Source organism: Nicotiana attenuata, unplaced genomic scaffold (genome assembly GCF_001879085.1).
Source record: "Nicotiana attenuata strain UT unplaced genomic scaffold, NIATTr2, whole genome shotgun sequence".
Taxonomy (NCBI): domain Eukaryota; kingdom Viridiplantae; phylum Streptophyta; class Magnoliopsida; order Solanales; family Solanaceae; genus Nicotiana; species Nicotiana attenuata.
This window is the reverse complement of record NW_017672353.1, coordinates 156,238-170,184: the sequence shown is the minus strand read 5'-3', so window position 1 is coordinate 170,184 and position 13,947 is coordinate 156,238. Positions and strand designations below refer to the sequence as shown.

Genomic DNA, 13,947 nt, shown 5'->3' with positions numbered 1-13,947 from the left:
GCACGGGTCTTTAGTTTTGTGGCAAAATTTATATTTACAGAACGTATAAATACTTATCTAAATTTTAGGGGTGAATATGCTATTGTGCTTGAGGGCAGATAACTTTTCATCTCTATTAAATAAAATGGTAAAATAATTAAAACAGAAAAATATATTTTGAGATTGAACTTTTTATATCCGATGTTCCAAAGGGAGAAATTGAGATTGAATACAATACTACTGTGTTTTTTCAATCAAATCAAAAACCGAAGAGGTGAAAAAGATAAACCTTGTAATAGTAGATAATTTTGTACTCTATGCAAGTTGCATTACATTACAGTATTTAATATTTAATTAGATGAGAAGACAAGGAGAAGAGCCGTCAGAATCCACCCGCACTTTGTCCTACTCTTACCTTCCACCTCATTTCTCTTCACCGGAATCGCAAAATCTTCATTCGACGCCTCTTTCTCCGGCCAAATCTACTTGTAAGTTTCTCTTTCACCCAGTGAATTACATTTCTTTATAATACGAATTTTCAATATTTAGTTAGTCAATTTCTGAATATTATGTATTTGGAAGAAGATGAAATCTTTATCAAGGACAGCCATCTAGCAAATCTTTTGTAGTGATCCAATCACACTGGTTTCTGTTCTGGAGGTAAGATGGGATTTTGAATTTCTACATTTTCAAAAGTTTAAGATCTCAATTTACTTTCTTTTTTTTTTTTCAAGTGTGTTTGAATTGAATCTGAAAGTAGAGCTGAAATGAATTTAAGTTTGCATAGTTTCTCAAATGCAAAGGATTTTGGCCTATGAATTTCACATAGCATGTCAATTGCATTAGCATCTGCTTTTTCTCTCTATTACCAAAATTTCTTGAATTTCTTTAATCAAGTTTTCAGTTCTTGCCCTATTAAGTTTTGCTGGATCATAGAGTTCAGTATTTCAAGAGTGAATTTGATGAGGGCGGAAAGAGGTTTGCTGCCAGATGTTGTATGTATTATAAATTATAGAATCAATTAGAGACGGACCTAGAATTTGAGCGTGGCCGATGCAACACTATCTTTAACATAGATATGCCAATTACTAGCGACATAATTCGGCGCGCAACTCATTGAAAACTTAATGATTGTGATAACTTATCAGCAAAGTATAAACTTCCATATTATCGCATATCACTAATTTGGTACTAATATAACAAAGTACGTCATTCATTCATATTTGAACTTGATGTTCTTCTATTTTCTGAAAAACGGTTAATGATGGCATCATTGCTTGCATTTGCAAGTATTTCCTTCTCAAAGTAATAAACAAAACAATCATTTTAAGATGCATCACTAATACTACTATGCAATTCATCTTTGATGTGCTTCATGATTGAGAATGCTCTTCCTACAGTCGCATTGGCGACTGGTAAAGGAAGGATTTGTATTTTTCTAGTCGTGGAGAGCGAAGGTGCATTAGGGCTTTCGACTTTTGGAGGGGGGGGGGGGGGGGATTTGAAAAAGAAAAAAAAATTAACTAAGTTCACTACTATGAAAAAGTACTAAACTCAAGTTCAATTCAGAATTGAGAAATGAAATATTAAACAAAGTAGACTATTACTACTAAACTATCATTGAAAAGAAAAAAAGTAGAGAAAGAGCAAAGCTGCTGGAGTTGGCCTCGAACCCAGGTCACAATAAGCAAGGGAAAGAACTTGAGTGGACTACTCAATGGGTGCACCAATCCAGCTTCCTTGATTGAGGGGGCACAAGTAAATTGTATATGGGTTTCTCGATATATATACAGATATATCAGTATTTTTTCCAAGGCTTACAGGGATCAGTGCACCCCTACCCTTAAGGGTCAGTCCGCCTCTGGAATCAGTTGACCATCTGATGCTTTATTCTGATTTTGCTCAAGATATTTGGAAGATGTTCCTTCTTTAGACGGCGTTCACTGAGTAATGACATTTTCTCTTAAAAAATTACCTGCTGCCTGTTATGGACCGTATGGTACTTGAATCTCAAGGAAGCAATGACAACATCAGAAAGCTCTCTACATTGAATTTTCTGGTCTATGTAGAAAGAGAGGAATAAGTTAACAGCTGTTCTGAAGATGATAGGCTTCTTGTGCACTTGGTGAATTAGATGTCTGTCTACTGCAATTATGGTGAAGAAAGGCCTGCACGTGGGATGGGGGGTAGATAACTTGTGGGAGTTTACTAGTACCTAACATTCTTACGTAATTTTCTTTACAGGATGATTTCCTTTTGTTTTTCATCTTTTGCATTCTTCAGTTGTATCTTTTCTCTAGATTGTTGCTTGTTTGTATCCGTCATTATGACGATATATCTGCTTTAATCGGATACATGGCCAGAAGATTCTGATTTTGCCCTTCTTAGTGGTTTTGGCTATAAATGTTCACTGCTTTCCACTTGTCTACGGTTGTTCTTATGATATGTCAGTGCTTCTCTTTATCTGTTTCAGCTAAAAGTGATGGGTATATACCTCAGTTCCCCCAAAACAGAGAAATTCTCAGAAGATGGTGAGAATGCTAGGGTAAGATATGGTTTATCATCAATGCAAGGATGGCGTGCAACAATGGAAGATGCTGTGAGTATCCCCTGTATCCCTGCTACTTACTTTAGTCAATATGTTTTGTGATGTAATTTGTGGAATGGAAATAAGTTGTTTGTTTCTATTCAATACATTTGAGATATTTATGATACAAGACAATAAATGTCAAAGTGGAAAAATGCGGTAATAATTTCACAGCTTTCCATCTGGTAAAAAGTAGGGATTTTGCGCTGTCTCAAGCGGTTCCTGGAGGATGAGGTTAAGTTTATGGTTGATTGCTCGCGTTCTGACCCAAGAGCGAAGTTACTTGTTTGAACTTTGTTTGATTTTTGTTTCTCTAGCCATTTTATCATTCTGAGTTGTAGAATTTGTTATCTTCAGTGCTGGTTGGTATCCTAACATGTGTGGTATGAAGTTAAACTGGTATCTTTTACCATGGCCGGCTAAGAGTCTTGACCAACTTGCCTTTGCTTTGCCGACAGATTCATTGTAAGACTAATAAAACATTTACAAACTGGAAAGCTTTGGTAGTGGGACTATACAATGATTTTTATGCTTGTTAGCGTTCTTTCCTCTAAATGATCTATTTGCAGCCCATCTCACTTATTGGTTTAGAGTCTTCCAAAAAATAAAAATAGAAGAAAAGAATTAAATAAGTCAAAGGAAGCTGGAGTAATCTTTCAGTGAAAGGAAATAAGCTAAAGTTATTTAATTAATTCTACTCAACGTAAAATTGTCTTTAGTATTCTAAAATCACAATACAGTTAAGAATTGGAGTTGTTATCGACTGAGATTATGATATTTGCTTTTTTCAGTTTAAGTGCATTGTACACGCTCATCCTATTATGACCTTAAGTATTTAATAAATGCTTTTCATTGGCATAGTTACTCTGAAACATGTTCTCAGTGTTTGTCTTATCATAATGTTTTCCTTATGGATAATCCAACAATATGTAGGAGCTAAACATCATCTTGAGCTGACCTTTTGTCCTACTCCTTTGTTCAGCATGCAGCAATACCTGATTTGGATGCTTCAACATCCTTTTTTGGTGTCTATGATGGTCACGGAGGTATATATCTTGTTGTTACACGGTTTCTTCTTGAGATGCTATACATTTGTTTTTTTATAAAGCAATAAATTTCATTAAAAGAAGGGCAAAACATGCCCGCATACAAGAAGTATACTGAAAAGTAGAAAGACCTACGAAGAAATATGGTTTTCTATGAAAGACATCCAATCTTCAATACATATAGGAATCTAGTGGGTGCATTAAAAGAAAATAAGGGATCAGATGCTATTCCACTAGTGTACAAAATCCTTCTCTACTCCGCCAAAAGCTCTTGTTATTCATCTCTCTCTCTCTCCATACAGTTCAATAGCTTATGCCTTAACAGTTGAGCTATGAACTCTTGGTTCTGTTGCATCAAACATCAAGTATGATGCAGTGCCATTTTGTAAGAGAAATCTTTTATGTTCATTCAGGTCTATTTTCCATCAGCAAGGCCATGGTTTAAACTTGGTAGAAATGCATTATCAATTTTAGTTTTTCTGTTATCAATTTTAGCAAACTCGCACTGTGGAAGACTGTGTCTGGATATATTTTATTATGGTTACTTTGTTGAGTGATTTTGTAGATCCCAAGTGACCTTGGTGGATTTTTGTGTGGCGTTGCTTATTTAGCCAAGTTCTTGTATAGAGACAAAATCATGTGATGATTCAACTTATGGAAATTAATAGAAGGTATTTTGAGGACAAACTCGAACAGTCTGGGATCCTTGCTTAAAATAATGGTGTTTCACTCAGTGCCAAGTTGATTAGGACTACAGAAGGCTTGGAGTCCTATTATCTGTTACCCTCTAAATTGCCTGCCTTCTACTCCCTATTCCTTATGTTTTATATGGTGGATTAGGGATGTAACAACAATATTTTTGATTTGGAAGGCTTGAGTTAATTCCTGGGATAGAGGTTACTGAAAAGCTTCAATAGCCCTGAAAGTGTCAATTCTAATCCGAATTCTAATTCATGCTTATTAAACAGCAGACACTTTAGTCAAACTTTTCCTGCTCTGGAAAGATAAGATTGCCGGTATAAACTTGCATCTTGAAGAACGTTTTGAACAACTGTTATGCTACTTCCTGATCTGCTAATATAACTGAACCATTGGTAAACTACAGGTAAAGTTGTTGCTAAATTCTGTGCCAAGTATCTACATCAACAAGTGCTCAAGCATGAAGCATATTTACATGGTGATATAGGAACTTCAGTCCAGAAAGCCTTTTTCAGGTTGAGTTCTATAATTGACTATACAACATCCCGAGAACTCTTATGGCTGTCTTTTAGTGTTTACTTATTACTTCTTTTAATGTTTACTATAATTACATTGGGTTTGTTGTTGTTGTTTAAACAGAGTTCTGATTCTACATGTATGTTTTCATGAGCCCTTTCCTAGTAGCTACTTATTAGTAGTTAATGTTAGTGCTGTTCCATCGCTTTGGTGTAATTCTCAACTTTGACCGATATACACTGGGTTTGCTCTATGCATTTCATATTTTCTGGTTGAAAACTGAAATGGATTATTGGATGATTCACTCCTGTTTGGATTGAATTTCTTGAATTGTCGCGTATTTATTTGATGGATGATATGTTTAGTCCTGTTTCACCGCAAATGCATTTTATTCCTTATATTTCTTTTTCCATGAATTGAAAGCTTGTACGGGTACTCTGATGGTGCTTATCATATCAAATCCTTGACATTTCCAAAAAGTTGAAAACTCATGTGGCGTTGTAATGGTATACCACGGAATTTTGTAAGTACTCGTTCCGTCCCATTTTTTACGTGGCATACGTTATGTTTTAGTATGTCTCAAAAAAATTGTGGCATTTCTATATTTTGGAAACTATTTAATCTTATCATCTTCGTTTACCCTTAATGACATTTGTTGTGACCCACTTCATATAAAAGTAAAACATACTAACATGACTAAAACTTAATCCCAACTAATTGATTTCGCCTATGTAGATCTTTTCTGTGCCCTGCTTTTTGCTAGGTCCGCATGGATGTCTTTTGCACTATGAAATCACTAGTTGCTTTTGTGCTTCTGTAGCACGTTGTGAGACTTTGTTTTGTCCTGTTCCTGGTGCAGAATGGATGAGATGATGCGTGGTCAGAGAGGATGGAAGGAGCTTGCTGCACTAGGAGATAAATTAAACAAGTTCACGGGTATGATAGAGGGTCTTATTTGGTCTCCAAAAAATGGTGATGGAAACAACCATGTTGATGATTGGGCATTTGAGGAGGTACTTGTTGTGCCTGAGGATATTGAGTTAAAATGAGATAAAATAATACGCCTCTCTTTTTTTGTCTGTTCAGCTGATAAAACCATTTTGAAATGGAAATTGGGGTATTTAATTGAGAATATTCAAAGCTTCCCAATCCAACCTTCATGGACTTCTGTACTCTTACTACTGCTTCTTGCTTTTGGAAAGAATGGAAGTTTCTCAATGAATACTCATGTTAACCTAAGAAGTTGGAACTTTTATCAAAGTTGATCCTGTTTAATAAGTGAATGCTGTACTGATTACTTCTGCTTTTTAAAATGGGGCAAAACCGCTGTAGATAGATCTTTCCCTTCAAAATTATACATACTTATATGGTCCTTTAGCATGACACCTTGCCTGACCTGCACATTACTGTTATTGTTGACATTATTTTATTGGCTTGTGTCTAAGTGTGTGTTATATTGATATCAGGGGCCTCACTCTGATTTTTCTGGGCCTACTTCTGGATGTACAGCTTGTGTTGCAATCATGAGAGGGAACCAACTCATTGTTTCAAATGCTGGTGACTCTCGCTGTGTAATTTCAAGGAAGGGCCAGGTACTGTGCTATCGTTTTGATAATTTGGTAGAATGATTCTTCTCCTTGGCAGTGGTTTTTTTGTGTCCAAAGTTGTTTTTCTACTAGGGGCCCAACATGCTATGTCTCTGGACTTGCTATAGCTGGGCCATAGCGCCATGACCCCGATATAAAAAGGATTGGTGCACAAAGCATCCCGCATTGATGCAGGGTCCGGGGAAGACCGCACGCCAAGTAGTATGATGTAGACAGACAGCCTACCCTAATGCAAGCATTAGTGGTTACTTCCACGGCTCGAACCTAGGTCACATGGACACAACTTTACCGTTGCCCCAAGGCTCCCCTTCACATGGCCTCCGATATGGATGTGTATATTGTCACGATGATGCTATGTTTAAGTTTTCCTGTTTAAACCTTAATGTGAAATTAAAGAATGGATATCCAATACATCCCTTTTTTGCAGGCATACAATTTATCGAGGGATCATAAACCTGATCTTGAGGTTGAGAGAGAGAGAATTTTAAAAGCTGGTGGTTTTATTCATGCAGGACGTGTGAATGGAAGTCTAAATCTTGCAAGAGCTATAGGTATTATTCCTATTTGTTGTGGACCTTTAATAATCTATTGAGAAGCTAGTTGTCATGCAAATGCATTTGAAATTCATTAGTTGAACGTATAGAGATTGTTATTAGGATTGTATAATAAGCGCTAAGAATTCTTTATTAAGCCCCTTGCGCTTTGCTCCTAGTGAAGGGGAGCCTTGGAGCAACGGTAAAGTTGTCTCCGTGTGACTTACAGGTCACAGATTGGAGCAATGGAATCAGCCACTGCTTGCATCAGGTAGACTGCCTACACTACACCCCTTTGTGGTGCGTCCCTTCTTCGGAGCCTGAGTGAACGTAATGTTTCGTGCACCAGGGCTTTGCTCCTAGTGATGAACTTGTAGCATGTGATGTATGGATTAGGCGCACGTCATGGGTTCGATCCCTGTCGTAAGCAAAAGCATGGTTTTGGGAAAGGGTAGAGGGGCAGGACCATTCTACACCGAGTTTCGTACCGTGCGCCATTGACCCTCAAGGATTTCTCGGTAATAAAAAAAAGTTTTTTTGATAAGTAATAGATGACTGTAATGGGAGATGAGATACAACTGAGTTTTTTTTTTTTTCAAACTAGAAATGTTTTGGTTAACTGGGAATAGATGGCAAGGAAGTAACCATCTATTGTATAAGATAGTTAGCACCCTTTTACGTTAATTGCAGGTGACATGGAATTCAAGCAGAACAAGTTTTTGCCAGCTGAGAAGCAAATTGTAACTGCCAATCCAGATATAAACACTGTAAGTTCCTTCAGCTCTTCATATGTACGCAATTTGTTTTATGGTAACTTTGAGACATGACTGTTATTCAAGAAAGCTAGATCCACTTGTTGTTTGGTTTGGCAACATATTTTACTCTTATTGGGGCCAAGAAGCAACAAGGCACTAAACATCAGCTTTTTCTTGACATGTGCCTCTAGGCTACCTTCTGTTATCCCTTAAATTGTACTCTTAACTTCTGCATGAAATTTATAATATACATTTTCTGGTATGTTTAGATGCAATTGGATGGAGTAAAGTTTCTGTCTCATTTCTGTTCGAATATCCCTAACTTATGGACACAACCCAAAAGATTTATCTGTAATTGGTTATGCACAAATTTTTTGCAAGTTTGAAATGACAAGTGACGAAAAAAGAACCACTGGCTGTTTCTAACATAATAACGTCTTATCTATAATTTCAGTAGCTGATATAATTTCTTTATTCTGGTATATATCAATTGATTTCTTTCGGTTCTTGATATCCTGATTAAGTAATTAGTGTAAATTTAAATGGTGTAATAAGGCTGAAAAGGAGAACACAAGCGTTGAAAATGTTTAGATAGCTTGTTAATATTTAATGCAGCTTACTCTACCCCTAGGACCCTCCAACTTATGGGACACAACAGAGGGATAAGGGAAATATTATTTGAGAAACTGGAAGGTGTTGGGGATTGTGAGTAAGAGATTTAATGGTCTCCAATTGAGCCTACTGATAACAATTTGTTATGGAGATTTATCATGGAGGGCTAGGTAGGAATCGACAATCGTTGATAATAATGTATGGAATATTCTTATTGATTATATTAGTCAAGAATAATCAGGAATATCGTGTAAATTTCTACTTCTTGGTGTACTTCTTTCTCGTATACGGGTGTGTTTTGCCCTTCTCTTAATGAAAATTTATTACTTTATGAAATAAAAAGAATATCTTATATAAAGAATGTCTTGTAGAATATTTTTCATGATTATGTTATTAGTAAAAATTAAAAGAATTTTGGAAAAATTACTTGTTTCATGTAATTCAAAATTTTGACATAAGGAATCCTCTTGTACATTAAATAAACGAAGTCCTCTTGTACATTAAAATAAACTAACTCAGCAAGATTTCTATCTTTTCTCTTTTCATATTCAAAAATTTTGGCTGGATGACTTTCTGCAGTTACTCTTCTTGCGTTTGTCCATCTTTTTCCTAATCTTTGGTCAAGCTCACCGCTTTCTATTTTGTATATTGATTCCTTCTTTTAATCACATGCTTCTTCTTTCTATTAGGCACTTATATGGTCAATGCACGTAAAAAGGCCAATCTAGTTAGACTCTTTTGCATACTGAGAAAAAAAGATTGACTCCATATGTTTTGCTTACCTTACTGCTTTCTACAGTGTATCCATCCCCCTCAATTTCCCACTAATTCTATCACGTTTTGCTATGATAAAATCAAACAACTATGAGGGAGGACCTGAAAAGTATCTTCGGATTCATTTAATGCAATACAAACTTTTTGGTGATAATGGGCAAAGCCTTTTCGATGAGACTGGAAAATATTATGAAATTTTGGACTATTGCAGATCGGTATTAATTAATGGAAGGAGGAAGGTGATACTAAAATCTCAGTGGGCGAGATTGATAATCGAAAAAGCAATGGACTTTTGCTTTATAAAACCATTACGTTCGATTGAGATAAGAGGGGGAGACTGTCTAGTCTACATAGATTCATATGGACGACCCCAACGACCTTGGGATTGACGCTTAATTGATTGATTTCCTTCTTTCTTGAATCTTGCATTCCTTCAACCCCCACCCACTCCACCCGACACCCTTCTTTCATATATTCCTCTGATAACATGTTCTAATGTTGCTTTGTTCCCTGATTAGGTTGAGCTGTGCGATGATGATAATTTTATTGTGCTAGCTTGTGATGGTATATGGTATGCATTTTAGATGTTCGTCAAAGTTTACTCGGTTTGATTATCAGATAATACGTATTAATAAATATTTTACATAGCTTTTCATGTGGCTGTTTCTTCTCAGGGACTGTATGTCCAGCCAGCAATTGGTGGATTTTATACACGAGCAGCTGAAGTCGGTTAGTCTGGCTACATTTTTCTGCTTCATTTGCATTAGTGTTAACGTTTGATGAAATTTCTGTCTGGGAAGTCAGCTACTAACAGAGGAATAATTGAGTCATCTAAAGTTCATTATATTGCTACCAGTGAAGCCTGAAAAAGGAATAGTTTTGCTTAGCATGCATGCTAGCCGAGTTCAAAATAAGCAACTTCAACAGAAAGAAACTTTTTTGCATTTTACATGATAAAGTTTTTGCTCTTAAAATTGGCAAAAGGCCGAGTCAAGTCGAACTATGTATAGAATGGGAAAAAATCATCTGCAAGTAATCATTAACGGAGGGACCTATAGTATCTGACATTTTGTTTGCATAGTGATTGAAGAACAAAAGCTTCTCTGTAGCCGGTAATATGCTATGCTGTGCGGAATCCCTGCCGCACCCGTGTCAACACGGCATGGGTGTGGGATCCATACCGGATTTGGTAAACTTACCTTGAGTACTTTGACTGCATTCTATGACTGAGAAGTATAGATTAATTGCGTACTTGGTTTGATTTTTGGGTTTATGCCATATATACATACACACATTTATTGGCCGTATCCCGATATCCAAATCCGCACTCGGATCGGATACCTGCACCCGAGTCCGAGCAACATAGGTAATATGTGCTTACATACTGATCTTATGTTTATCTACAGGTCCACGTAGCTGAACCTTTTGTTTGTTGATGTACTATTAATTTGTTTGAGAACTACGGAAAATACAACAACAACAACGACCCAGTAGAATCCCACAAGTGGGGTCTGGGGAGGGTAGAGTGTACGCAGACCTTACCCCTACCCCGGAGGGATAGAGAGGCTGTTTCCGAAAGACCCTCGGCTCAAGAAGAAGAAATTAAACAATAGACAATAGATCAGTGACAACAACAGAAGCCAGAAAAATAGTATCAACATCGTAAGAAACAGAAAAATAGATGTAAAAACAATAACAATAACCAACAATAATGCCATATAAATTAGTGTGGAAACTACATAAACCACTAACAACCCACAGCAAAACATTATCAGCCCCGCCCCGCCTTGCCCCCGGAACAACATAGAAAACTACGGAAAATAAAAAGAACAAAATAAACATGCATGCACTTCTTCAAAATGATATTTACAATAGGAAAAGAGTGAATTAATTTTTTTTTTAGATGCATTCTGGTATACTTTATTGCCCAACTGATGGAGCTCAGCGGTTGCAATTGTTTTCAATTGCTTACCTAGTAATAAGCAAAACTGAATCACCAGGAATGGATAAAGAGGTCCATTTGCCTTATTGGGTGTCTGTTTGTTCATTAACCATAACCTTAATTTCATTTTTCGTAGACATTTCTGGTTTTTGATTACTCTGCTTCAAAGGCTATTATAAATTACTCTAGAGTCTGTGCTGGATTACCGGCTGCAGCTAAATATCAAGACCTGCTAAATAGTCCCTAGTCCATTTGGAGCATGTGGTATCCCCAGATACATGAGCAGACATCTCATCGTCTTGATAAAAATTTCAATTAACGTGCTGTCCTCTCCGTTGAGACGTCTTTAATTGTTTTGTCCATTTTGCGCTTGGTGGGTGGTGTTGGGGGATAGGATATATTGTTTGATCTGGCTTTCTCATATCATAGGCTGGGGCTCTGATTATATGTGAAGTCCAGAGATAAAATGTTCTTCTGTGTACACTAAAATACAGACTGACAGAAAGTTTGATTTTTAGGAAAGCAAGCTTTCTGCAGTATGTGAAAGAGTTCTCGATAGGTGTTTGGCACCTTCTACTGCTGGAGGTGAAGGATGTGACAACATGACCATGATTTTGGTGCAATTCAAGAAACCTTTTCAGTCTGGGGCTTCTGCAGTTGAAGAACTCCCAGCTTCTAGTGAGACACTCCCTGCTTCCGACGAAGCTACCACTGAAACAAAACCAGCAGAGTGTGGATCAAGTTCGTAGCTCTAAGCTCCCGGTTTTGGGTGTGATACTTCTGAGTCTGCAATTGTACATGATTGTTTTGTTCTGAGTAGATATCTACTGCATATATTTTGCTTTTCTTGGTTTTGTATGTCAATGCATTGTATTATAACCATTGGGATGGCTTGTATAGGTAACTTGACCACAGGTTTAACCTTCTCAGGTTGATGTTTACTCGAGTAACTTCTAGAGGGGTTCCCTTTTCCCTGCTGTAAAACCGAGGAAACAATTTGTATCAAGGCCTCTTTGCCAAGTGCCTCTAATAAAGGACTAACTTGGCCTGTGGTTGCACTGAGTGGCGCGAGGGAGCACTTCTACATAACTTGATCTTGCTGTAACTTCAATTTTTAGATATACTACTACCTCCCTACACCTTTCCCCCCACCCCAAAAATAAAAATAAAATCTATATCTTATATATCTATGTATCTATATATATCTTTACTTTATTAAAAGTACAAAGACCCTCAGATCTCGGTTCAAGATAAATTCATAAGTGGTAGCTCTTTAGGATCTACTCCAGCGTTTAGAAATTGATTAATCGGTAAAGATAGATGTACTTGATGCCCCACCTGTCAGTCACCTTGCAGCTAACCATCTTCGTGTCATCTTTTCTTCTTCTGAGTGTCTTATCCACGATCAGCGCACGGGAAGGATCGTTGGTCGGTTGGGAAAGCTTTATCATACGGATATTTTTCTATACATTCCTTTTTTTCAACTGCTTCATTAGGATAAACTCATTTCCTTTTTTTCAACTGCTTCATTAGGATAAACTCATTCCTCTCATGATTTCCATGACACGAACCTTACTCTAGGGATTGAAATAAAAGGTAATCATTCTCCGTTTTTACCCTTTAAATGTAGAGTTCATACTAGACAAAATAGTCATTTATATTAGTTTCCTAATATTTTGGAATGATCATTTACTAAATTCCCTAATATTTATGAATCGTCATTTAATTATCTCCTACATACTTAGGATTATAGTTTTAAGTAAAAAGTTCCCATACTTAGAAATTCAAAATTAAACTTAAAAATATGGTAGTCATATTTATGATTTAAAATTGAATATGCACGATTAGACATGCACTTTCAAAGTCCTATTTTGATATACAAAGTCTGTTATTAAACTAAGAACAAATTAGGTTGTCAACTTATCATTCTAATTCAAACAAGAATGATAGAAGTAAAACTATCAATTTGTGATATTGAATGTCTTTTATCAGTAGACAAGATTTTCTCGGCAATTTAATTTTTTCCCTAATATTTAGGATGTTTATATCAACTAAATTTTATGCATTAAATTCTTTCTTATGCATTTTGTGCAAAAAAAAAAAAAAAATTCAGTTATGTGGCTTTTTTACTCTTTAAAAATCGAGTTTACACTAGACGAAATAGTCATTGATTATTTTCCTAATATGTAGCAATAATCATTTAATTATTTTTCTATTACATAGGAATATTCATTTAATTAATTTTTAATATTTAGGAATAATTATTTTATTATTTTTTAATTTATAGATAATCATTTAATTATTTTTCAAATATTAAGATATTTCTTTGGAATATCATATTATTTAATTTGAGCCCTTCACTATGAACCAGTGTTTTAAAAGGCTTTTTCGGGGCGAGCCCTGGGGCGAGGCGCACCAAAAACGCCCCGGGGTGATGGTGTGGGGCGAAAGTCTCAAGAGGTGTACACCCAGCAATTCGGGGCGTACGCCCGGGCATTCGGGGCGCATTTTTTTAGTGAGGCGTAAGCCCCAAAGATATTTTCAAATTAAAAAAAAAATTGTTGAATAAGTCTTTCATATAATACCCAAATTCTCAAAATTCAGCTTAGTAATTACTCAAAAGTTTTAAAAAGGAATTGAAATGCATTAAATTTAAAAGTTAAGACCTTTTTTATTGATTGAAGCCCCAATTCATGGTCTTTCCTAATTCTTTATCTTGTCCGCTAGTTTGCTAATATCTCCCAAAAGCAACGAATATTCATTTTTTTTTACAAATACAAAGAAAACTCCATTATCCGTCATAGCAGCAAGTTCAAAGTTTAAATTGCAGGTTAGTCATCCTTTTTGTTCCTTCATGTAGAAAACTTTATTCTTTTCGACTCAAGTTACTTGAGCTT

The 13,947-nt window shown here is 36.1% G+C and overlaps 1 protein-coding gene across 3 annotated transcripts; it reads left to right on the top strand.

Annotated features, from left to right (window-relative positions):
- Positions 1–245: 245 nt before the first annotated feature.
- LOC109212883 (probable protein phosphatase 2C 60) lies at positions 246–12,135 on the top strand. 3 transcript variants are annotated; one of them, XM_019376583.1, is made up of 12 exons: positions 246–467; positions 565–639; positions 2,453–2,578; positions 3,549–3,612; positions 4,718–4,826; positions 5,687–5,840; positions 6,294–6,419; positions 6,862–6,985; positions 7,658–7,734; positions 9,627–9,679; positions 9,783–9,837; positions 11,569–12,135. In XM_019376583.1, the coding sequence occupies exons 3-12, from the start codon at positions 2,462–2,464 to the stop codon at positions 11,797–11,799; spliced, it is 1,110 nt and encodes a 369-aa protein (XP_019232128.1). In that variant the 5' UTR covers positions 246–467; positions 565–639; positions 2,453–2,461; the 3' UTR covers positions 11,800–12,135. The 3 variants fall into 3 exon arrangements, with proteins under 3 accessions (XP_019232128.1, XP_019232127.1, XP_019232129.1); XM_019376582.1 differs by having other exon boundaries at positions 562–639; XM_019376584.1 differs by lacking the exon at positions 565–639.
- The last annotated feature ends 1,812 nt before the right edge of the window (positions 12,136–13,947 follow it).